Genomic DNA, 26,326 nt, shown 5'->3' with positions numbered 1-26,326 from the left:
CAGCACCACGCTCAGCACCAACTGAGCAGTTTTGCCTCTGCCCCGCCGCTTTCCCACTGAAAACCTGCTCTTTAGTGCTAAATCAGAACAAACAGCAATCTGTGGGAAAACCCAATTGACATTTACTCCAGTTCAGCAGAAAAGAGCAGGTTTACCCAGAGGGGAGGGGAGTAGTGGGGCAAACAGAAATGTGGATGAGCCCTCAGTCTGTAAAAAACCTGGATCCAGGGGCTGAGCCATGCCTCTAAATATATCCAGCGATGTGGGGCCTCCTCCCCTGAGATTGCAAGAAAAATGTGCTGCTCTCTTTAGCGACCAGGGTCTCACTTGCTTCCCTTTAGGTACCAATTCCCAGCTATACTTGGGACTTTATATAATGGGAAGTAATTCACAAATCCAATAAAGCTAATGCTCCATATTCTGAATGATCTCACCTGCTGAGCCAGGCGGAGAAACCCACATTGTGAATGCAGCCATGGCTGCCAAGATAACGCGTAATTCCGGTGCTTTGGGGGAGTAGAAATATGAGATGCTGGTACACGTATCTTGATAAAAGTGCCATGGGTGCCCACACACAAGAGTTGCCATGGGTAGCAAGAAAAGAAACAATGGTCCTCTATACTGGTGAGGATCATCACATGCAAAAAAGCACCACATAATTCTACCCTAATGCCATCACAGGTGTCCAAGTTTGCAAGCTCGCTCTCATTGTGCAAAGGGGGCTTTCCCAGACCCCTCCAAATGCCACCACCTCTCACCCTAGCAACCCCATCCTCCCCATCAGCCTATAGTGAACCAGCAGCTCATTACCTAGCCAATCAGATTTGGCTGCAGGATGACCCTGAGGCCAAACAGAATTTGCCTCCTTTTTGAATTAGCTTTATTAGAGCTGAGTAATCTGGTTGGCTAGGCTCCCTTTCCCCACACTGGTGCCCTCCAGCTGTTCTGGACCACAACTCCCATCAGCCTCATCCAGCATCTTTTCTCTTGTTCTCAAGTGGGGAGCTATGGGGCAGTGGGGGCCCCCTCTGGTTTGGGGGACCATGGGCAATGTCATTTGGATCCCCTTTAAAGGTACAAAAATAAGTCAAGCATAACATTTCACTTATTTCTATACAGGAAGTTAAAATGAAAGTAAGGCTGATTGTATCACAATACGTTCCATCATGGTCAATTTTTTATTACAACCGGGGTGGAGAATATCACTTAATGCACTCTAAATACATGAATGCAAGTCACGAAAAGAAGCAAGCTGTGACCTTCGCATGTGGTACTCGTACGTAAACAGAAACAGCCCCCCCCAACCCAAACCTCTTTAAAAATCATATTAGTAGGAAGAGCATATGGAGAGTTGTTGATAACCAGTTCACTGATAAAAATTGCCATAGTGATTAATCCTATACGAGTACAGTGGTACCTCGGGTTACAGACGCTTCAGGTTACAGACTCCGCTAACCGAGAAATAGTACCTTGAGTTAAGAACGTTGCTTCAGGATGAGAACAGAAATCATGCTCTGGCGGCGCAGCGGCAGCAGGAGGCCCCATTAGCTAAAGCGGTGCTTCAGGTTAAGAACAGTTTCAGGTTAAGAACGAACCTCCGGAATGAATTAACCCGAGGTACCACTGTAAATTCTCTAGTTCCCTATTTAATGAAACGAACTTTTTCGAGCCTTCTTGGAAGCAAAGCCCTCAGTCAAATCACCATGACCCAAACTTTCCCCAATTTTATGTTCAGCTGAAACCAATACTAATCCTACTAGACATTCTCACAACGTTTTGGAGGGCTGTTAGAGGCAGTCCTTTGCTTGAAGATCTCCTCCATTTGAGGCCTGCCGAGCCCAAGACTAGTTTAAAAATAAGGAACCACCCAAAGGGGAGCAGAAGGGTCTTTGAAGTTTCCCATCCTGGTCAACAGACCAAAGAGGCAGGTACAAACGTCCCCTGGTGCCCCCCCCCCCGCTATGGCGAGATGCACTCTGCTTCTCCTGAAAGCACAGCAATTGTTTCTTAAATTTAAATATTTGCATGTAAATTACCACGTGCAGATATTATGCAAATGGGCACTCTCTTTTGTCCTTGCGACTGGTGATTCAAATCCTCATAATTGGCTACCCTAAGTACACAATGTCCCCTTTTCGGCTCAGCTGAGTTTTGGAAGAAGGAAAACAGGCAGGACTCTCTGTGTCCTTTCTGGGAAGAAGTTCCGGGCTTAAGGAGAAGCAAGAAAAAACAGGCAGATTCTTGTGGGCGACTTTTGGATTTTTTTAAAAAAATGATGCCACACATATGGCGTCGCCAGATGACCTGTTCAGCGAGCATTCATTCATCCAGACAAATTCATTCTGATTTGCTTGCTGGGTTTTTATACATCTTTCTGTTAATCCTGCGCTCAGTGCATTTTTAGTGCATTTACCCATTGCTGTGCATTGCTGCACACTGCAGTTCTGTGCTGCTGTTTGGTTATTCTCACCCTGGCTATGCCTGTTCTTTTTGTTTTCCTTGCACCATATTTTCATTTCATTTTTTCGAAACCAGTCCTGGGACCATTCAGCAAAAGGGGGGGGGGGCAGAGGCAAGAGTGGGCGGAGCAACAGATTAAAATGTCACCTTTGTACAGTAGGCAACTTTCTGTACACACACACACACAGCTCTCTGCCTTCTGTCCAGGCAAGCAAGAAGCATGGGGCACATTCCAGGCAGGCAAAAACACTCAAGGAGGGGCCAAAGCAGGGCCAGTGAGGGGTATGGCTTGGGGAGCATCCTGAGGGCCAGGTAGTGGGGCCCAGAGGGCCACATCTATCTCCTGGGCCTGAGGGCTTCGCCCCTGCTGTGTCCCCAAATGCTTCCTGCCCCACTGACTTGCTGATCTCTGGTGCTGAATTTATGCTCCCCAGAGCTGGCCCACCGATTAGGTAGGGTGAAGCACCCGCCTCAGGTGGTGGAAGTGCAAGTGTTTCATCTCAGGTGGAGATATGGGGTGGGCCATCCCTCCCCAGAGGAGTCCATAAATAGGGATCAGATTCGGGGAGGAGGGGAGTGTCTTCCTTGCTGTAATAAAGATTTGTTCTGGCTTTTAGCCACCAGAGGGCAGAACAACTCCAAAAAAGATGGGAGTTCTCAAAACCTTATAAGAACACAATGAGGTGCCTTAAACACCATTGTATTATTCAATGTGCTTTTAACTGAAGTGCTTATGAAGTTGACATGTGTCTTCTGATAGCAAAAGCAGCCATGCCTCCTCCTAATCTGGATCACCTCCCCCACCCCCACCCTGTTTTCCTAAGAATACAGTGGTACCTCTGGTTATGTACTTAATTCGTTCTGGAGGTCCATTCTTAACCTGAAACTGTTCTTAATCTGAAGCACCACTTTAGCTAATGGGGCCTCCCGCTGCCACTGCACTGCTGCTGCGCAATTTCTGTTCTCATCCTGAAGCAAAGTTCTTAACCTGAGGTACTATTTCTGGGTTAGCGGAATCTGTAACCTGAAGAGTATGTAACCCGAGGTACCTCTGTAATCAACACACACCACTGTGGGCTCCCCACTCTCCCAAACACTATTTGCTGCAAAAGAACCCATACCTTCAAAAGGGGAAGAGATTTTCAGTGGGGAAACGGCACGGGGGAAATGGCTAGCCCACTCAAATTCATGTGCTATGGGGCTTTGTTTCTAGTGCATTCACCCTGATTTCCTTGCACAAAGCTCACACAGAAATTATACAATTCCTGGTTTGTATTGGGCATTTGTTCTGACTTGTTTGTGGAGGGGTTACACATCAGGGAGCCTTCATTCTAATCTGCCTGCACAGTGTTTATATATAGAATCATAAATAATATACAGTGGTACCTCGGGTTACAGACGCTTCAGGTTACAGACACTTCAGGTTACAGACGCTTCAGGTTATAGACACTTCAGGTTACGGACTCCGCTAACCCAGAAATACTACATTGGGTTAAGAACTTTGCTTCAGGATGAGAACAGAAATCGTGCAGTGGCAGCATGGTGGAGGCGGGAGGCCCCATTAGCTAAAGTGGTGCTTCAGGTTAAGAACAGTTTCAGGTTAAGAACGGACCTTTAGAACGAATTATGGTAAGTACTTAACCTGAGGTACCACTGTAATTGTAGAATTGGAAGGAATCCTCAGAGTCATCTCGTCCAACCCCCTGCAATGAAGGAATCTCAGCTAAAGTATCCATGACAGATGGCCATCCAACCTCTGCTTAAAAACCTCCAAGGAAGGAGAGGCCACAGTCTTCTGAGGGAGACCATTCCACTGTCAAAAGCTCTTACCGTCAGAAAGATCTTCCTACCCTCCAGAGCAGGAGAAAACAAGCTTGCTTCATCCTCTATGTGGCAGATATCTAGCTTCATCCCTTGCTCATTGGTTGCTAAATAATGGGCTTGTGCGGGTAAACTGCAAGCAAATTTTGAAACAGGGCACAGTAGCAGAACCTCCCAATGAAACCTGAAACAATTTAGGGAGGAAAGGGGAGCCTGTGATCAGTGGCAGAACTTGATGTCTCCAGTTTCAGTGGCCTTTTCTGTGATCAACCTGTGGGTCCCTAGATGTTGTTGGACTACAGTTCCCATCATCCCTGACCACTGGTCATGTTGGCTAGGAATGATGGGAGTTGTAGTCCAACAACATCTGGGGACCCACAGGTTGAGAAACACTGCGTGTGCTCCCGTAATTTCTGACCATTGTCTGCACTGTCTGGGTTTGATGGGAATTGGACTCCAGCAATATCTAGAGCGCCCAGGTTTCCCTTCCATTTGCATCATCAAGAGACTTTCAAATCAATCCACTTGCCAAGAGGGTCCATTTCTCCGTTTCAAGGCAGGCTGGAAGATAGTGCACAAGTCATTTCTTTCTCTGGCCCCTTGTGCACTATACACTTTAAAATACCACTTTAAACATTTCTGGCTTCCCCCAAAGATTCCTGGGCACCATAGTTTATGGCAGGTCCTGAGAGTTGTGAGGAGACCCCAGTCCCCACCTCCACTCCCCTGCCCAGCTACCATCCCCAGAGTGTGAAGAGAATAGTACTCTCTTCCTCACAACTCTCAGCACCCCCACAAACTACAATTCCAAGGATCCTTTGGGGGAAGAGGGGGATGTTGTCGATTGGATCAGGGCTTCCTAAACTTGGGTCTCCACCTGTTTTTGGACTACAATTCCCATCATCCACTGGTCCTGCTAGCTACGGATGATGGGAGTTGTAGTCCAAAACCAGCTGGAGACCCTGGTTTGGGAAACCTTGGTTTGGATCCTATCCCAAAAGCTTCCCCAGCCAAGACGCACCAACCTGGGCGAGTGCCGATTTCTTGGGGCAGAAGGCACCCCCGCCGACCTTTTCCGACCGCCGTCTTCTCGCCCGAAATCTCACCGCGGAGGGTCGCACGCTTCCTCCCGCCAGAGACCAGATCCTTTTCCGGGACAATCAAGAAGCCCAGAACCGGGAGAGCGGGTGATGGGTGGATCTCCAACTCTGGAAGTCCCGGGACTAGGAGGAGCAATACGCGCAAAGTTCTTCCGCGCCATTGGAGCTCCCCGCGCAGATACGGGGGAGCGCTGCGGTGATGCAGCTTCCACATTCCCTTGTTTAAAGTCCTGGAACAACGAGGAAGGGAAGCGAGAGAGAGATCATAACCTGCAACAGGGGATCTGGCTTCCCAGCCGCGCTCTGAACCCACTGCAAGGACAGGAATCTCGCTCCCTTTCCAGTGCAACCCCTTTGGCGACCTGCACGGGCGCCGGAGGTTGAGATCTTTCTCCTCGCCTTTCAGTCGCCCCGGAGGAGCACGTGGCGCTGCCTGGAAATTTGAGATGTCCTGTTTTGCTCTCTTCCGCCCCCAGACTTCTTTCCTAGCCTCGGGCAGGAGCATCTATGCCTCTCTCTCCCCTTTACAGCTTTGTTTATTGGGTTACTTTTTTTCAGCCAACACCAGATTCATGGGGTGCCGGAGTCTTTATTGCAGGGCGGGCGGGATTGTGGCCCGAAAAAGCGTTGCTAGACTACAATTCCCATCACCCCTGGTTATTGGCTTTGCTGGGTGGGGTTGCTGGGAGGAAGTTAGGGGCTCAGCAACGAGAGCGCAACAGGTTCCCCCAGCCCTGCTTCCCTGTTTTTAAAGCTGCCGCTAAATGCTGTACCTCGTTTATATTTAGTTATTTAGCAGACTCGTATCCCACACATTTAGGCTATATAACAGCAACACGCATACACGGGCGTACCCGGGGGGGGCAGAGAGGTACTCCCAATAATCAATAAGAATACATAGCTAACTGAAGTTCTGCCCCCTCCAAACAAAAGGCCTCCCCCCTCCCACAAAATCCTGCCTGCGCCCATCACACGCGCACACACTCTGCCAAGGCAGTTTGCAACATACTGTATATAGATGACACATAGATGCAAATAATTCCGGGGGCTATTTTGCCCACGAGATGGCGCCCTTTCCCATTCTGTGCTCAAAAGCCAACCCAGCTGACAATCGCAGTGGCAACAGGACAGCAGCCTCCACTGCTTCATTTTAAAGGGAACTTCTAACCCCATCTGCTCTTGATGGCGGCCTGGACCCTGCGATCAATCGCTGACCCTGTCACTCGCACCCCCCTTGCTGCCGACCCCTTCCTCTCCCACCTGCTTGCTCCCCACTGCAACCTGCTCGCACGCCCCTCCCCCCTCCTACCTTTGTTGTCTTCCATCTCCTGCTCCTCGAGAGACACCGCACAGATCGCATGGACTGGAGCAGCCTGGGGAAGGTCAGATCGGGGCAGCCTACCAGAAGGTTGCCTGGGCCTGTGCTTTGTCAGCTAGCTGCCAAACTGAGGGCTGCCTCTGTCAAATACACCTGCAGCGAGATTTTGGGAAATGAGCCACAGCAGAGACTGCAGTGTCTTTATGATATATGGTTTATTTACACATTTCTACAACCTGTAGAATTAACCTGTAGAGTTAAAGCTATGGTTTTCCCAGTAGCTATGGTTTTCCCAGTAGTGACGTATGGAAGTGTGAGCTGGACCATAAAGAAGGCTGATCGCCGAAGAATTTATGCTTTTGAATTATGGTGCTGGAGGAAACTCTTGAGAGTCCCATGGACTGCAAGAAGATCAAACCTATCCATTCTTCAGGAAATCAGCCCTGAGTGCTCACTGGAAGGACAGAACCTGAAGCTGAGGCTCCAATACTTTGGCCACCTCATGAGAAGAGAAGACTCCCAGGAAAAGACCCTGATGTTGGGAAAGATGGAGGGCACAAGGAGAAGGGGAAGACAGAGGACGGGATGGTTGGACAGTGTTCTCGAAGCTACCAGCATGAGTTTGACCAAACTGTGGGAGGCAGTGGAAGACAGGAGTGCCTGGCGTGCTCTGGTCCATGGGGTCATGAAGAGTCGGACACGACTAAACGACTAAACAACAACAACAACAGCAACAACTTGAGCCTACGATGGCAGGGTTCACAACATGAACACCTCAAGAGGTTCTGGCTTCTTCCATTGCCACAGCAGCCATGGTCTTAAGCAGACCTTGGCCGTTGCTCTCAACCATTGCTCTCTGCAACACACTGCTTATTAACTCTGTTGCAAACTCCTAACTGCAATCCTAAAACTCTAAACTAAAACACTTGCAATGTCTTTTAAGCCAACTCTCAGTTGAGGGAGCCCACTCCTTTGCAGATAAGATTTGCCCTTGATCCTTTGTGTTGTCCTAACAGCTCATCCCCAGGCAATCACATCAGAAGGGATGTGGGTGGCGCTGTGGGTTAAACCACAGAGCCTAGGACTTGCCAATCAGAAGGTTGGCGGTTTGAATCCCTGCGACAGGGTGAGCTCCCATTGCTCAGTCCCTGCTCCTGCCAACCTAGCAGTTCAAAAGCACGTCAAAGTGCAAGTAGATAAATAGGTACCGCTTCGGCGGGAAGGTAAACGGCGTTTCCGTGCACTGCTCTGATTTGCCAGAAGCAGCTTAGTCATGCTGGCCACATGACCTGAAAGCTGTACACCGGCTCTCTTGGCCATAAAGTGAGATGAGCGCCGCAACCCCAGAGTCGGCCACGACTGGACCTAATGGTCAGGGGTCCCTTTACCTTTACCTTTTTAATTAGCTATTAAAACGTGATGATTCCCTAGGATTAAAGAGGTGTCTGATGCTTAATATACATGGGTCCATACCCTCCAACATTTCTCCAATGAAAATAGGGATGTCCTATTTAATAATAATACGGATGTGGCTTAGTTATGCTGGGCACATGACCCAGAAGCTGCCTACAGATAAATGCCAGCTCCCTCGGCCAGTAAAGCAAGATGAGCGCCGCAACCCCAGAATCGTCTGCGACTGGACGACGGTCAAGGGTTACTTTTACCTTTTATATAATGATGATGATGATGATGATGATGATGATGATGATGATAATAATAATAATAATAATAATAATAATAATAATAATAATAATAGCTCATCCATCTGACTGGGTTGCCCCAGCCAATCTGGGCGGCTTCCAACATACTGTATTTTTCTGTGCATAAGACTATATTTTCCCCACATTTCTTAAGTTTAAAATTGGGGGTCGTATTATACACAGAATGTAGGGGTCATCTTATACAGGGGGGCGTCTTATACACAGAAAAATATAAAAACATAATAAAACATTAAACATTTAAAATCTTCCCTATACAGGACTGCCTTCAGATGTCTTCTAAATGTTGTACTGTATAGTTATTATCTCCCTGGTTCAGGGGTTGCATAACTGCTTACCCTCCAACATTTCTCCAATGAAAATAAGGGCCTCCTAAGTGGGGCATTCCAGGATAAAATCAGAAACTGGGACGGCTTCTGTAAGTCCAGGACTGTCCCTGGAAAACAGGGACACTTGGAGGGTCTGCGCATCTTGATTAGATTCTAACATGAGTCCGACACACAGTTTTAACAAACAGACCTTAGTTAAATTCTAACCCTACCTTGATCAGGAATTCAGGGAGTCTTGCACCTACAAACTCATAGCAATACATAACTTGCTCGGTATTGCTTTCATTGACTGACAGAGGATTTCAGCCATGGGCCTCTCCTGTCCCAGCTCTGCCAGAGGTTGCCAGGGACCAAACCTGGGACCTTTGTTAGTTTTTCTATACTTTTCCTGCCACAAGTGTCCAACGCCCATTTCAAAAAAGAGAACCTAAGAATTTCTCTGCCAGGCTAACTGTTCTCAGTGTTCTCAAGTTCCTCTTTGAAACGTTCCGCCCCTCCAAGTTGGCACAATATTCTGGGCAAATTATGTGAATTAATGTCCGTGAAGGAGCCACGGCCTTTGTCTCACCGCTCTCCTAGCCGTGCAGAACAAAAAAATAGAAGTCTGGGTTGTGGTTTCTTTCGTTCCTCATTTGCTGCTCTGGGTTTGGTTACCGTGTCGTCATTTTACAGAGGAGCCTGTTACTTCTAAGGGAGTGCACCATCAAAGTTTGAAACACACACACACACGGCGATGGACTCGACGTATATATACCCACACACTCAGAAATGTAGGAACACGTGCCCATGACTCACACCGCTCCCCAGGGCCAGGAAGTGGCAAGAGGAGGAAATGACTATTGGGGCCTTTCGCTCGCTTGCAGATGCCCGGCAAACGGAACGCCTGGTGGACTGTAGCATCCGCCATGAAGGTGAGTGATTCCCCCCCTCCAACTCTCCAGCATAGACCACCCAGCTCTCCCTTTTTTTGCCATAAGAACCTTTTCTCCCCCTGCATCCTGTCTCTGGAACAATTTGCCGGCCAGAAAAAATTCCTACCAGGGATTAACCCTTTGGGGTGTTGGAGTTGCCAGAAGAACCAGACCCTCTGGCTCAGGGGAAATGAAAGCCACATGGCAAAGAAAAAAAACAACCCAGAGTCAGGAGGAAGGGAGATGGTCTCAGCGGTCAGCGAAAGTCTTGGGATTTATAGTCCAGAATCCGGACAGGCAAGCAGACACTTTTCCCTAGTTTTCACCAGCTTGCCTTTTTCACTCCATCCTTGTTTGGAAGGGTTGTTTTTTTTACAGAAAACTTCTTTGCTGTACGGACTTTGCCTTATATAGTTAGCAAGCTGCCTGCCTGTGTGGCCAGGGATGTCCGGCTTTCAAAGCCGTGGTTCTCAGAAGCCGAAGTCTGAGACCGGCCGGAAAGCATCAGACTTTTGGAGTTTTGGCATGTGTGCGTGCGTGACTGCGGGAGAGAAACAAAAAAAAAAGAACAAAAATAATTAGGCTTGCCCGAGACAAAGCCGAAAGCGTGGGGAAGGTTGTCCATTTCGGTGATGTTGGGACTACAGTGGATTGGAAAGGATCCAGGAGGAGAGGCTTCAAAAATAAACACCCCACACCAGGCTTGGGAGGCAGATGGAGTGAGCGCCCCCCCCCACTAGGTTTTTGGTAAACTCCCAATAGGGTCCTCTGTAGGACGTTGGCGGGCTGACAGCTCAGAGCTGCCTCCTCAGACGGCTGCATCATGGCTCTCACATCCTTTGAAGCAGTGTGAGCACAAGCCACAAGGTCTTCGGCAGTTGGAGTGAAAAAACTGTGCCTTCCACTGAGGGGAAATGCCTGTATATTTCCAGCTCCACAGACGGGATGTTGAGAGGCCTCAAAACCTCAGCAGAGCTTCTGAATCTAAAACAGTGGCGGACAACATGTAGGGTTCTTTCTCTCTCTGGGTATGGTGTTTATATTGTTGTTTTATTTCCTGAGGCCTTTTTATCAATTATTTTCAAAATAATGGACGTGCCCGTGGGGCAGGACATTTCATTTGTATTTGGTGCTGCTCCAGTGAAATCTTAAAAACTGGGCAGGAGGGAGAGATAATTGAATTTCTTTATGCTGTTACAGGAGCATATATTCTGTGGCTGTTTTACCGGGAGATCTAAATTGTTCTTATCATGGTCTCATAGGTTAAAGTTTATATTGCTAAAGTTGCTAAAGTTTATATTGATGTATCTAATTGTTATCAGTGCTGGTCTAAAATATGTTTTATTTTTTAAAAAAATAAATGGACTTTTATATTTGTGGGCAGTTGTGAACCACTTAGCGATTACCTTTGAAATATGAAGTGCTGTATAAATTAGCAGAGGAAAGAAATAACAAAAAATCAGTTATAAACACGCACAAGATGGCATTTACAGTATTTGTTTAAAGAAACATATATTCTGCTTTTCACTTCATCTGGGGCTCAAAGCAGGTTATACAGAATAAAAATGTAAGATCTACAAACTTTGAAACGTAGTTTAGAAACGTTGGAGGAGAAAGCATCAGAACAGCACTCATAGTGCAAAAACCTCCTGAAATGAAACAGTTCTAACTTGCTGCCTGAAAGTTAGTGGGGACAATCCAAAGTGAAATTATGAATGTGTACACACTCTCCCTTTAAAGCCTGTTTGAAGCACCTTCTTTCCCTCAAAGATTTCTGGCCACTGTAGTTTGCTAAGGGGTGCTGGGAGTTGCAACTCTGTGACTACGGTAAACTACAGTGCCCAGAACTCTGTAAGAAAAGTACGTCTTCCGAAGGCATTTTATAGGAATAGAGAGTACGCAGCATAAGTTGCCTGTTAAACCACTGCAACGCTCAGGGTTGTATCATTTCCCCCCCGGTTGGTGGCTATATTTATCTCTGTTGTATGAAAAATAACATGGGAGTTGATCAGAAGCTGGGGAAACGACAGAACCCTGAGTCTGATTCTATGGCTTAAAGAAGCTATGGCCAACAGTGAAAATAATGAAAATAAATGGCAATAGATCTAAAGAAGGCTGTGTGCTTTTTCTAGAATTAGATCCTGGTTCATTGGAATGCTAAATGCATAGTAATAGTAGTAGTAGCATTGAATCTTCTACAGTCCATCAATCAAGCCTCACCACAAGAGCAATGAACGCACGTGCCCAGACACATGCCTCTCAAACACTGGTATGGTTTCCTTGGCTTCTGTAAGGGTAATTGATTCAGCGTTTTGTTGGCTGAGAGATCTGTGCATCAGTTTCAGCTGTGAGTTTGTCCTGTTTTGGTTCACACAGTGGAGAAGTTGTTACTACTCAGAGCATTCAGTGTTGGCGCTATGGGGCACAATCTGAACTAGGGTCATGATGGCTGAATTTGTGTCTTTTCCAGCTCTTTGTCTTTCTGCTGCTTGTCTGTGTGAGCCTCAGTGGTCCTGTAGATGCTCAAGGTAAGATTCTCCCTCTTCAGTGTGTTAGTCCAGGTGTGCATTCAAACTCCTGCCTCCATGACATTAACCAGTTGTGAGTTCACACCCCCAAAGTTCTCTATGAGCTGCAGCCTTTCCATCTTAGCACCTAGTGTCCTCTAGGCGTTTTGAACTACAGTTCCCACCATCCCCAACTAGTATGGCCGGAGAAGAAGGGAGCTGTAGTCCAACATTATATGGAGGGCATCAGATTGGGGAAGGCTGCCCTAGCAGAAGTGCACAAGTCATCTGGAGTTATGGTTTAGCAAATCCATCATTTCTGCCCATTGCCTACATTGGTTGGGGCTTATGGGAGCTGAGGTCCAGCAGCACCTACAGAGCACCCCGTTGCCTAACCCTGGTCTGGAGACACAAGTGGCCTCCTAGAATATGGAAGCCTTCCTTTCCCACTTTGCCCATCAGCCAGCAGATTTCAACATTATTGCCACCCCTATCTTTTGGAGACAAATGACTGGGACATTTGGGCAAACGTAGCGAAGAAATACTGTTGTGAAATATTTTCCCCTGCCAATTAAAAATAATTATCCTCAAATAAGGCAAAACATATGCTGGCATTTCCGAGAATCCAGAAATGCCATGGCGACTGTTTCTCAGCCCAGTCATCCCTTCCTGCATGTGCTGCGGAGGCAGAGCAACAGACCCTCCAGCTGCTTGGGTGCTTCCAGTCGCTGCAAATTGCAACAAGCTGCTTAAGGGAACTGCCAAGAGCGGTGACTTCCTCTAAGCTTAGCTTCCATTATCTGAATGTGTCAATAAAGGTGCTCCAAGCTAGGTTTTGGCCTTGAAGTAGGCACTGATCCTTCTGGAAGGACCTCCTCAGACGGTGCTCCTGGCGGTTTTCGAGTTCTGTAATCCAGTGTGAAGGAGTACAAAAGCTAACCTCCCCCCCCCTTTTTATGAAGATTACCCACTCTGGATCCCACAGCTAATTCTTCCCTGGTCTCCTCGCTGGCCCAAATAGGACTCATTTAGCCAGCTAGCCCTGGTGATCATCTAATGTTTATTGGATGGATTTTTCCCCTAAATTGATTTTTGAATTCTGAATTTATTGTTATTCGCGTTTTATACTATATTTTATGCTGTTTTTGGTTGCATCAATTAAGTGTCTTAAATTTGTTGTTAGTCGCCCTGAGCCCGGTTTTCTGAACTGGGAAGGGCAGGGTATATATAAAAAAATATTTATTATTATTATTAAATAAATGATGTGGGAGAACAAATAATTAAAGTTCAGGGAATGCCAATTGTGGGGTGTAACATCACTGGAGCAGTCAAATACAACAGTTCCTGTTTGCCCAGAGTGGACACCCAGGAGAATGTTGCTCCAGACAGGAGGACTTCCTGTCACGCCTTTGTGACCAGGTAGATGGGTGTGACCCTATAAAGGTAAAGGTAAAGGGACCCCTGACAATTAGGTGCAGTCGTGGCCAACTCTGGGGTTGCGGTGCTCATCTCGCTTTATTGGCCGAGGGAGCCGGTGTACAGCTTCCGGGTCATGTGGCCAGCATGACTAAGCTGCTTCTGGCAAACCAGAGCAGCACACGGAAACACCGTTTACCTTCCCGCCGGAGCGGTAGCTATTTATCTACTTGCACTTTGGCGTGCTTTCAGACTGCTAGGTTGGCAGGAGCAGGGACCGAGCAACAGGAGCTCACCCCGTCACAGGGATTCGAACCACCGACCTTGTGATCGGAAAGTCCTAGGCTCTGTGGTTTAACCCACAGCGCCACCCGTGTCCCACGGGTGTGACCCTAGCAGACCCTATAAAAGGGCTAGTCATGCAGCCATCTTCCTCTTTTGGCCATTTTGCTCTTTTGTTGCTTCTTTACCATCATCCGCTGGCTCTTAGCCAGAAGCAAGTGGCTCATCTTTTCAGAGGATGTAAGCCGCAAGGTGGAAAGTCTGAGGCCTAGCTCAGACTTCTTTTCTCTACAACTGTAAATGTAACTACAAGATAAAACCTGCCTTCAGGACAATACTGTGAACTGAATGTAAGCAAACTTTACTGTTACTTTTAATGAAGACTGTTGTATTATTATTTTCAGAGGGAAACATAAGGGGAAACTGACCAGGAACAATCCAGACTGGACAAGCCAGACTAGATTGCTTAACTCAAATGATTCTCACAAATCCATCAGCTAGCTTCCAGAAATGTGCAAGGGAATGTGCTCTGCTACTTACTCATAAGCGTGAGCGAGGAGAGATAATATTTAAACAATATATCCTCTCCTAGCTTTCCTCAACATTCCCACACCAATATGGTGCCCGGCTGAAGTTTGGGATTACATCTCCCATCAGTGCCCACCACTGGCCATGTTGGCCGATGGGGATTGTAGTCCAAAAATGTTGGATACCCCTGTTTTAGTTCTTAAGTTTTATCTTGTAGCTGTTACTTTATGTTACTTTATGCTATTTTGAAACCAATCAAGTGCCTTTATTTATGTCACGGGGGCCACTAGGGGGCGTATCGGAAGATGGCTGACAATAACATCTCTCCGACCCACACGAGGTAATTTGGAGGCTATGATGGGGGTAATTAGCCTCCTTACCCCCCCCAGGATGGTGGGGGGGGACTGCCCTTGCCTGCTGTGCCCTACACCACCCCCGAATTTGTGGGGGTGGGGGCACTAGGTACAAAGCCCTCCTGTGGGATTCCGGCACTCCTGGACGCCATCCCTGATCTGCACCACTAGCTGCAAGAACTTCAAAAGAAACAATTTGGATGAAGCTAATTGCACATATTTCAACGAAGAAGGGGGAGTAAAAGACTGCTAACAGAAGAGATCTCGGACAAAACAAGACAAGAATAAATCACGAGAAGATACGCTAAGATACGGTATGGCAAATGACTGATGGGGGAGGGGGGGAAAACTCTCCTTTCTTTCCTTATGTGATTAAACAAGAATCCCCTCCCCTCACGAGTCATAAATGTCGTTTTAAGGACTTAAGCTGTGGATTTAAGACTGTGTGGAGATAAACTTTCGAACCAAAGCATGTTTTAAGAAGAGCGTGGAATGTACAAGAGCTCTGGAATGACACAGTTAAAATTGCTGTCGCCATATTGGGAAGTTCTGTTGGAGGTTTTGAGTCTGGGAGGAGAAATAGAGAAATAGAGCTGCTTTTATACTGTGGGTGAAACTCCTCAGAGGGACTCAAGAGCGACAGTTTTGCGAGATAATGATGGAAAGAGCGATGTTATCTATGAAGGTGATGATATATGAAAACCATCTCGATTTGAGGATTGGAAGAACGGAAAAATTCACACAGGATTAATATTGGTGTTTATCGGCTTAAGGAGACTATCAGAAGAGATCATAAAGAAAAAAGAGAAAATATATGAACAAGATGTGATGTGGAAACAGCAAGATAAGACTGGATAGAATTATGAACTCTGTTTGGACTGATTTGGTATGATTTGGACATTAATGCAGTAGCAAGAAGATGATCAGAATCCCCCTTTGGATCTTGAAATATGGGTCCCCCAACAAAATTTAAAATTTGGCTTTGTAATTTGGAACTTATGTGATGTGATTTAATTTGATTTGATTGGCCGGTTAATAAAAATTATTTATTAAAAAAAAAGATATTGGGCCAGTCACTTAGTCTACCTCACAGGGCTGTTGTAAGGATAAAATGGAGTGCGGGGGGACCGGGACACTTCTGCAAGCTTCTTGCAGAAAGCCTGGAATAAACATGTACAAAAGAAAGATTTTGCTGTTCATGCACGGAAAGGACTTCAACCCACTGCATTCTTGCTTTCATTCCAGCAAATGAAATGGATCTTGGGTTTGGATTTTGCTGAGAAGCATGCACTTTCAAACAAAAATTGGTGCATTTCCCTTTTGGTCAGTCATCAACAACTTTAAGTCTGAAAACCAGTCTTTGTTTTGTTGAACGCAGCCCTTGGCCCTTAAGACTTTAGATTTTGCTTAAACTGATGTCAGCCAGTTGGTTGGACTCCAACTCCCATCATCCCTGACCTTTGGCCATGCTGACTGTGGATGATGGGGGTTGGAATTGAACAACATCTGGAGGGGCCCCAGATTCCCTAGCTATGCTGACACATCATCAGGCTATCTCTGCATGCTCAGAAGGATATTTATGTGAGCTTGTGGCTTTGGTTTCAGGTACTTCATCCCCACTTGTGGGGCAGAAGGCAGATGGCGATAGAGCCACAACTGAGTCCTTTTTGCCTTCCACAGGTAAGTTTTGTTTGTTTAGTCATTTAGTCATGTCTGACTCTTCGTGACCCCTTGGACCAGAGCACGCTGGGGACTCCTGTCTTCCACTGCCTCCCGTAGTTTGGTCAAACTCATGTTCATAGCTTCAAGAACACTGTCCAAACATCTCGTCCTCTGTCGTCCCCTTCTCCTTGTGCCCTCAATCTTTCCCAACACCAGGGTCTTTTCCAGGGAGTCTTCTCTTCTCATGAGGTGGCCAAAGTACTGGAGCCTCACCTTCAGGATCTGTCCTTCCAGTGAGCACTCAAGGCTGATTTCCTTAAGAATGGATAGGTTTGATAGGATAGGACAAGTAAGTTTTACAGTTGTGCAAATGACTAGCCATACCTGGACCTTCCCAAAAGGCATGGTGATGCATTCATAATGCAGCCAAACAAACAAACAAACAAACAAACAAACAAACACCAAATCACTTTGCTGCCAACATCTGCCTGCCCCTTCAAAAGCACTCACATTCTTTCTTAGTTAAAGGTCAGCAGTATCAGTTTTGAACCCCATTCCCCTGGGAGGGAAATAAAGCTAATGTAGTATGTGTGACTTTGAACAGAGAAAAATAGCAGGCATGGCAAGGGTTATTAAAAATAAAAATAAATGCAGCCAACAATGGTGCAGTGTTGTAATTTTAGACTCTTAACTAAATAGTCTTCTGAGGAGGACCGTCATCTTCTTCTTCTTCTTCTTCTTCTTCTTCTTCTTCTTCTTCTTCTTCTTCTTCTTCTTCTTCTTCTAGTACATTTATTACCAGCCATTACAGTCCCATCATATAAAAGAATAGATAAATAGATAAGGAGGAAGTGTAGGTGTTCGTTTCAAGGGTTAAGCTAATACTTTACTGAAATATACTCGGAGTTGAGCGTGGATTTCATGCTCTTTATTCAGCTCATAGTAGTGAGGAATGGGGATGTTTCCCTGAACTGTCTGCTTTATATACATTATTTACACAATGGGCCCCACGTGATTGGCTAATTCTGGGAATCTCCTGTAGGCCAATCAGGCTGCGGATTCACTTCCACCTAGAGTTGGATTGGGTGGCTCCTGCAGACCAATCAGACTGCTGCATTCTGGATCCTATTGTTCTAGGACCAATCAGACTGCTACAATTTGGATCCTATTGTTCTAGGACCAATCAGACTGCTGCAATTTGGATCCTATTCAACTCAGTACATAACATTTATATTAGAGCTGAAGGCAGGAGGGGTGGGGAGATGGCAAGTAATAAGAAACTTGACCTCCTTTACTGAGCACAGTAAGAAAAACTTGCTGTTCCCAAATAAATACCATGGCTTTACAAAGCATTGAAATGATTGACTATTTGGATTTTTCTGATTGTCTATGGCTAGAATTAATTTTATTACTTATACTTGCATTTATCATTTCATTACCTTGCATATATACCAAATGCAATTTACAATGCTTCCCCATCCTCCTAAAGCTTTGTGGGTTTTGTTTACATGTAAAGAAAGTGAAATTTGGAATGTTACAAGTCTTGGTTGCACAACTGATTTGCACTTCAAGGGGAAAATACCTTGGTACATTTTTGTTTCAGTTGCTTGTCAACTTTGTTACGGCTGCTTGTTGATTCTTACTGTGGACTCGCAACTTGCAAAACATACCTAATTTATAACAACGTATATATTGTTGCACGCAACCCCAACTGGTTTCCTTAAAATGAGGGACAGTCTTTAGAAAACATGATTTATTTACACATATCGACAACCTGAGCCTATGATGGAGGGGCTCACAGCATTAACACCCCAAGAAGATATTTCTTCTCCCATAGCCGAAGCCTGGGATTCATGCAGAAAACAAATTGCAAGGTATTGTGGAAATGTGGGAGAACTGAACTTAAGATTTGGAAAAGAAGACCCCAGGAGAACCTGAAAAATGCCATATTCGCCCATCCCATTGTCGCTGTGGGCCTGGCGGTTTTTGGAAGGTTCATGAAACACTATGAAAGTCTGCAGAACTTTTTTGGCTAGAGGCATAAATGGGATGTGTGTACAAACCACCAGCTTCAATCAGTTTTTATAAAGACACGGGAGTTCTGCCCTCCATGTTGACATCTGGCCAGCTGCAATCGGTAGTAGCAGTGTAGCACTCGAGGAAGAGGACTTGCAGATCTTTCTAACCCAACATTTCTTCTCTATATCCTGGTCTTCTATAGCAGAGGAGCCAGAGGCTGAAAGTATGACGGCAAGCCCTCTGAATTTCCAGCAACGAGAGAATGCATCACTAGGAGGTATGTGGCTGAGAACTTCCTTGGGTTGGACTCCTTCCATAATTCCATGGATATTTGTGCAAGATAAATAAGACAAGACCAGAACGTCTACCTGCAAATATTGTCAAATTTAAAAGGATGTTTAATTCCCCCCTATTGGCATGAAGGATGACTATATATATATATATATATATATATATATATATATATATATGGAAATACATAGGGCGCCTCCAGACTGGAGCGGGTTTTTCTTTTTTATGGTTGTGTTCTGCAGCATATCACTGTTGCAAAAAAATAGTGCAATAGTGGTAGATTTATACTGGACCATCCACACACCATTCCAATTTATTAGTTGTGCTCACAAAACAAGCTCACAAAACCTCCCTGCAAACAAATCAGAATGAATGGTCACTAAATACCCAACACCGTCTAATCTCCCAGTAGTGAAATCAGGATGAATGCTCAATAAACCACTTGCTTGAAAGCAGGAAGGAAAAATCTTAGACAACATTTATGCTTGTGTGTTGCAACCGGGATGGGGGACTTGTGGCCCTCCTACAGATGTTGCAGGACTTCAACTCTCACCAGCCCCAACCAGCATGGCCTGTGTTTGGGGCCCTAAACAGCCTCGGCCCAGTATACCTGAAGGAGCGTCTCCACCTCCATCATTCTGCCCGGGCACTGAGGTCCAGCACCGAGGGCCTTCTGGCAGTTCCCTCGCTGCGAGAAGCCAGGTTACAGGGAACCAGGCAGAGGGCCTTCTTGGTAGTGGCACCCACCCTGTGGAACGCCCTCCCACCAGATGTCAAAGAGAAAAATAACTGCCAAACTTTTAGAAGACATCTGAAGGCAGCCTTGTTTAGGGAAGCTTTTAATGTTTAATAGGTTATTGTATTCTAGTGTTCTGTTGGAAGCCGTCCAGAGTGGCTGGGGAAACCCAGCCAGATGGGTGGGGTATAAATAATAATAATAATAATAATAATAATAATAATAATAATAATAATAATAAAGTTGTAGTCCAACAACTGGTCAGGGTGGATTCAGGCTCACCATTCCCACAGCCTGTGTGTGAGTTGTAAATCATGACGTAATAGTGAAAATGGCCTACCCAAATTCTCCACCCTTGTCGTGAGCAGAGGGGGGACATTTCAGTCGGTAGAGCACGTGACTCTTAATCTCAGGGACATGGGTTCGAGCAGATTCCTGCATTGCAAGGGGTTGAGCTAGATGGCCCTTCGGGTCCCTTCCAACTTGACAATTCTCCACGGATGGGGCAGAATTCTCCCAACAGTTCAAACAACATTCCCAACCTGCCCCTGGCAACCTCAGTTCCTCAAGCCCATCGAATAAGGCATAAGACATTCTTCCCAATAGCTTTTGGGGTAGGGTGACCATTTACCCCAAAAAGCTGCTGGGCAAAGGGTCTTATGTTTTGCCAATGTCTCACCATTATCAAACAAACCAGGCCATTATCAGCCTTTTGGTTCTTCATGACCCACCCCCAGCGAGCCATTGCCAGACTGGTCTCATGAGGAAGCTAGCAACATCAGAACTGGCAGGAAAGTTGTAGGGCCAGGAGACTGAAATTATCTACAAGGGGATTTCATCCTAGCTCCAGTGTAACACTCTTTTCTTAATATGCAGTAGAAGAGACATCTGTAGCTGAAGTGGAGACAACTAAAGGCATCACCCCTAGCAGTTTGAGCTTCACCAGTGCTGCAGGTGAGCATAAGAACCATGGACCACCCATGAGGGGAGGTGGGCAGAGAGAGGGAACAATCAGAAGGAGTTTGCTTTGCCACATCCAAAAGAATGGAACCAGCTCACCTGTCTCCTTCTGCATTTTCTTTTCCAGAAGTTACCCAAGCTCAACAGCCATCTGTAGACCAGAGGAGGAGAACAAGTATGTAGAAGGCAAAAGACAAATCCATGTTCTGTGTACAGAAGTTGAGGGACTGGAAGATGAACCTTAATTCAACACCAACAGCAGAATAGTGTCCTTTAAGTAAGGGCAGCAGGATAATTATGAGGGTGCAGGACAGGCTATGTGGCACACACAGTTCTGTCCCCCAACCAAAGGCTATGGCCAGTGGTTCAGGAAGGTGCCCTTTGCCAGTATTTGCTGCCTGAGCAGTCCCCTCATTCTGCTCTCCTGCCGTCAATCCCCATATTACAGGAATATAACTTTTAAGTACACAAACGTCTGCAAATATCAGGGATTTCGCCAAGACGAAACCAATGCCTTCAAGGAACTGCAGGCCAGCGGTGGGCAGGGCTGGAGTTAAAAGTGAGTGGGGCCAGAAGCAAAAGTGGGCAGTCACAGGTGTGACACTCACTTCCGTACAGAAGGCTATAGCCCAGCGACACAAAAGCTAGAGATTTCCTCATGCACTGCAAACACTTGGAGGGGCACATTTAGCCTGTAGGTCTGAGTTTCCCCACCTCTGCTGTAGCAGGAGGATCAGACATGACCTCTTCTTCCTCATAGTGGCAAGCTGGGCATATTTCTCAACTATCTCACATTCCTTCTTTTTTAACAGATGTTTGGAAGGTAGATTACCAAGAGAATGTTTTCCATTACGGTGAGTCTCAACAAGCTGGAAACAGACCATTGTGTTGCATGCCACCCCCATCTCCGAGCAGTGGGGATTCTAGGGGTTCCAGGTGCTAATCCAGGACTTGTGTTTCCTTTTGGGAATGATGCACAGCAGAAAATGTGGTGTCTTTATCATATATGGTTTGCTTACACATGTATACAACCTGAGCCTACACTGGAAGGGTTCACAGCATTAACAGCCCGGAAGGGTCTTGTTTCTCCTATGGCCACAGCCTTCGATTTAAACAGAAATGAAACATTTCCTCTGATCCTCCCTCCAGTTTGTTGCTTTACAAACTGGAGGGAGGTTACATCACTGCAAACTCAACTCCAGACTCAGGCTTTGTCTTTCTAACTATCTAACTATCTAACTTTCTAACTAACTATCTCTGATATCACCCATTTGTCTTCTCGCAAAGAGCCCCCTTCTTTTGTTCTCTTAATGGCCGATCACCCAGGTGATCACCCCAGCACAGGAAGCCAGCCTGGCTTATATTTTAACCCTTGCTGAATCCAGGGGTTAGAAGGATCTCGCAGACAGCCTACTTCCTCCCCCTCAGACTCATAACAATAGATACTTTTTCAGATACTTAAAACGGGCTTTCAATGAAAGTTGGTTTCTCCTGAGATGTTTACTCATCCCACTATTGTCATCCATTAAGAGGTAATGCAGACTTTCTCACCTTTGGAAAACTTGCACAACTCATCTGAACAGAGGAGACAATGGGACAAAAGAAATAGGGGTGTACACTATAGGAAGAGGTCCTCTCTGCTTTGAGCTCTCTTAAATTCCATTATCTGGTTGTGTACACAGTACACCTTTGCAACACATTCAAGTACATTTCCGCGCCTCAGATAATTATGGGTACCAGTTTGTCAAGGGTTGCTGGGAACTGCAACTCTGTGAGAGGTGAATTATGGTGCCCAGAATTCTTTGAGGGAAAGAATGTGCTTTGAAATTTCCTTAGAAGAATAGTTTGCACACAGCTGTAGCCAACATTCCATGGTCACTGAGCATGCTCAGTTTTCACTGGTCTGTTTAGGGTTTGCTCACCCCTACGTTCTTTTTGTATTTATGGAAACCTTGGGGGTTCTCCCAAACCTCCCTGATCCTCTTGTTTGTGGCTAGTGCAGTTTTGGCTACTTAAAGGAACAACACTCATCTCTGAACTCTGGAAACAGAGTGAAGGAATGGCGATGTACCCATTCCTGTTTACACCCAGTGCACTCCCACTGCTACTTTGGCTTACATTATGTGTACACCATTTCCCAAAAGAATCGGAAAGGTGCTGGCTGCAGATTAAACAGGAGTGTGCACACAGTTGCACATGGCATTTTCAGGGGGAACTCACAGGAACTCAGTAGAACTAGGGAGGATTCCATGGTGAGTTCCAGCACTTCTTTTTCGGGGGGGGGGAGCACTGCTGTTGTACTATATTTTGGTTCCTTCCTGCCCCCCACCAGCTTTGATCCTAATTGAGAAAAAGAACAACCTTGCTGTATTTTGAGCTGCTAATTTGTACACAGCTTTAGTGTGTACTTCAGGCTTGCATTAAATGTCTGCTTTTCTCCATACTCTTGCAGATTACTATTCCCTGCGCAAAGGGGGCTTGATAGCTGCTGCCATCCTCTTCATCCTTGGCATTCTCATTCTCACCTGTAAGTATGAGCAACTGGGATGAGTGCTGCTGCTTTGAGTTCTCTCCCTAAATGTGGGTGGCAAAAGAGTGGAGAAGTAGAGGTATAATTGTGCCTGGATATTCACATAATCACCACTCTCCTCTCCTCATCTGAGACCTTATTAAGGGCTCATCCACACTTTGCTTGTCCCAAGCCTAGAAAGCACAAGACCATGCAGTTTTCCGCATGTCCCATTCTTTCTTGACACGGGTCCAAGTGGTTTTCTGTTCGCCCTGCTACCTTCCGTGGGAAAACCTGCTCTTTACCACTGAATTGGAGCAAATATCAATCCATGGAAAACCTGACTGAAGTTTGCTTTGATTCAGCAGTAAAGAGCAGGTTTCCCGAGGGGAGAGTGGCGGGGGAAGTCGAAGTGTGGACAAGCCCTAAGTAATAAGTGCATAATAAAAAAATTCCTTCCAGTAGCACCTTAAAGACCAACTAAGTTCGTTCTTGGTATGAGCTTTCGTGTGCATGCACACTTCTTCAGATACACATCTGAAGAAGTGTGCATGCACACGAAAGCTCATACCAAGAACTAACTTAGTTGGTCTTGTTACGGAAAAAATCTGGGTGCGGGGTTACTCTGCCACCCAGCTCATCGGACTAAGTCCGTGGGTCCCTGCGGAAGAAAAATGAGCTCAGCCGGACGCAGGAGCAAACTGCAGAAGATCCAAGTTTATTGCGCAACAGGTTCAAGGCGAGATTGAACAGCGAGAAAGGGGTGACATGAACTTTTGAAACTCCCTCCATGTCCCAGAATACAGTGCAAAATACATCCCAGTTACATCATGAATACATTAAGGAGAGGTTGGGTTACACTGGATTAACATATGGAAGAGGGAGGGGGGAATATGCAGAGGGCTGGAGATATGGAGGAGGGAGGGGGGAATATGCAGAGCTGGAGATATGCGCAGATAAGCACATCCTGAGAAGACAATGGTCCATGTACACGTAGTCTGTCACCTGGCATTGCCCAGAGGAAAGGTTTGGCAGAGTGATTTTGACAGGATTACTTGAGAGATTATGGAGGACAGGGGAGGGGTGATGGAGTCCTAGAGAAATTGAGCAAATATATTGTAGTGAAGAAGACATGCCCCCCCCCTTCCGTAACAGTCTTTAAGGTGCTACTGGAAGGAATTTTTTATTTTGACTATGGCAGACCAACACGGCTACCTATCTGTAATAAGTGCATGACTGATAACTGGGATCTGCAAAACTCAAAGCAAATCCTGCACTCAACAGTTGCTTAGCGGCACTCTGCTTCCTCCAGCCCTGCCCGCCCCCGTTCTAATAGTATGCCTTTTGTATCTGGCAGCAGGATCTGGTAGTTCTTAGGAGGGGGCTAGAGAGGGGAGGCTGAAAGGCTGGGCTCAGAAAATGGGCCTTTACTCTAGGAGGAAGAGTTCAGAAAATGGTTTGTTTTCTCTCCACTTCCAGGTGGGAAACATGGAAAATCTCGATGCAGAGGGAAGAAGCGGACAAAGTGAGTGACACCTTCCCGCCCACCCATTCCTGTTTCCTTACCTCTAATTAATTCCATCTTGTGAAAGTCCAAATGCTGGAATATGAATGCAGCCTACGTATTTGTAATGAAGGTGTCACTATTTGTGGGAGGGATCAAAATGCATACTGGGACTTTGGGGCTGCCTACACACTAATCTTATATTTATCTAGATCTACAAGGGTGGTTGTGGCTACTTGATATGCATTTGAAAACTCTCCCCTTCATTAGGTTACCTAAGCCTTTTCTCCCTGCCCATACCCCAGGTGAAAAAAGAAGAAACTGGTGATTGTCATCTTGTTCATTCTGGTCCACCAACACTGTCATTGGTCTGGGGGTGGGGAGAGACACCCATCTCCCCGTTGCTGGAACCATCTGCATCTGTTTTTTTAAATGACCAGGAAGTGAAAAATCAGTCTGCAACAAGCTTTTATTTTCAGAATGAAAGCAGTTTCTCAAGAGGCGAAAAGAAATCCGCAATCGATCTAGATTGTGTGTGGATTTTGCAGCAAAGGCAAGCCCTTGGTCTCCATTGATTCTAGAATGAATTGGCTTGGCCTGTCATTAGCTGTGGGGCAACCGAAAGTTGGGCTCCCTGCTTTCTGCTCCCCCAGTCCCAATGGACACCCATAACCACTGGGCGCAACATTATCTAACATTGCTGCACACAGATCAGAACAAAAGCTCGTTAAATAGCCAATGCCATCTCATCTCCCTGTAAACAAATCAGGAGGCATGTTCAATGAAATGGCTGCTTGAAAGTGCCTGAACCTCTGCGTATGCTTTGTGCAAGAGAATCAGGACGAATACTCAGTAAATAGATCACCCCAAGGAGCCTAACGTGTATTCTCATATTCCTTGCCCTGATCCCTGTTTCCTTTCTTTACAGGAACTATGATGTGACTCCAGCCTGAAGCCATCTCCTGTCCTCTGGAGGACTGCACTGATTGGGAGGAGCAGGGCGGGGTGGGTGGGGCTGCTTTGATTGACAGATCTGCTTTGACAGATCGTAATGTAACCTGTTATCCCCCAACAGGGGAGCACTCCCTTAGCTCCCCCACCCCAAACCCATCCATCCTCTGCCTGACACATCCTGGTTTGTCCTCCATTTGCTCCCACAACCTCCGTCCATTTTTCTTGGCCTACAAGAAGTGTTGCCTTTTCTCGTGTTACAACTGCAACAAAAGTTGTGTTTTCATTACATTAAACCAGCCTCGCTGTAGAACAAGAACATTTGTGAATTCTTTGTTCTTTCCCTTGTGCATCCTGAGGCTGGGGAAGGAGATGCTGCCGGGATCTGAGGGCCTGGCTGTTGACACTCCAGGCCAAGAAAAACCCTACGGTCCTCCATCTGCGCCAAGAAGGCTCAAATTCTGTACTCGCAATAAATTTTTGGCGTGGCTTGTTTTTTCTACATTTGCTGGCTATATTTGATTTCATGCTTTTGCTGGTGTCTTATATGCAGACATGTTCTAAGAGAAGTCATCGTGCCAGAGAGAATATTGCTGCTCCCAGTGCCATGAACTGTCAGCAAAATATTCATGGTGTTGCAACTGGCTCCATTTACTTGTGAGGACCCAATTTCCTGGCTTTGTAAAGACCAACATTACATTGCTGCTGCTTTTTTTTGTTCTTTGGAGAGAGAGAGAGAGAGAGAGAGAGAGAGAGAGAGAGAGAGAGAGAGAGATTGTTTATTTTAAATAGATTTTATTTGATTTTACAAAATGATTCACACAATAATATCATTACAAGTATTAAAATTTGCATATGATTCTTCTGAATCTCAAGACTTCCCTCCTTCGCTCCATGGGTTCTTTAAATAACTTTTTTTTAAAAACAACAACAACACCCCTGTATATTATA

At 46.0% G+C, this 26,326-nt stretch overlaps 1 protein-coding gene and 1 long non-coding RNA gene across 5 annotated transcripts; one reads left to right on the top strand and one right to left on the bottom strand.

The window, feature by feature from the left end:
* Positions 1–491: 491 nt before the first annotated feature.
* Positions 492–5,731, bottom strand: LOC310711005. The gene is made up of 3 exons (XR_014528332.1): positions 5,307–5,731; positions 4,291–4,465; positions 492–506 (listed from the first exon to the last, which is right to left on the bottom strand). It is a non-coding gene; the product is annotated as an uncharacterized lncRNA (long non-coding RNA).
* Positions 5,732–9,419: 3,688 nt separating this feature from the next.
* LOC310710986 (uncharacterized protein) lies at positions 9,420–25,694 on the top strand. Of its 4 annotated transcripts, none has more exons than XM_083512410.1 (10): positions 9,420–9,657; positions 12,128–12,185; positions 16,349–16,423; positions 18,627–18,701; positions 20,328–20,405; positions 20,539–20,586; positions 21,224–21,265; positions 22,864–22,938; positions 24,400–24,445; positions 25,353–25,694. In XM_083512410.1, the coding sequence occupies exons 1-10, from the start codon at positions 9,610–9,612 to the stop codon at positions 25,375–25,377; spliced, it is 570 nt and encodes a 189-aa protein (XP_083368536.1). In that variant the 5' UTR covers positions 9,420–9,609; the 3' UTR covers positions 25,378–25,694. The 4 variants fall into 4 exon arrangements, with proteins under 4 accessions (XP_083368536.1, XP_083368535.1, XP_083368534.1 ...); XM_083512409.1 differs by having other exon boundaries at positions 9,421–9,657; positions 18,630–18,701; positions 20,331–20,405; XM_083512408.1 differs by having other exon boundaries at positions 9,422–9,657; positions 18,630–18,701.
* The last annotated feature ends 632 nt before the right edge of the window (positions 25,695–26,326 follow it).

The sequence above is a fragment of the Podarcis liolepis genome (assembly GCF_965112155.1).
Source record: "Podarcis liolepis genome assembly, chromosome: 7".
NCBI classification, from domain to species: domain Eukaryota; kingdom Metazoa; phylum Chordata; class Lepidosauria; order Squamata; family Lacertidae; genus Podarcis; species Podarcis liolepis.
The sequence above is the reverse complement of the archived record's forward strand: the minus strand, read 5'-3'. Positions and strand labels throughout refer to the sequence as shown.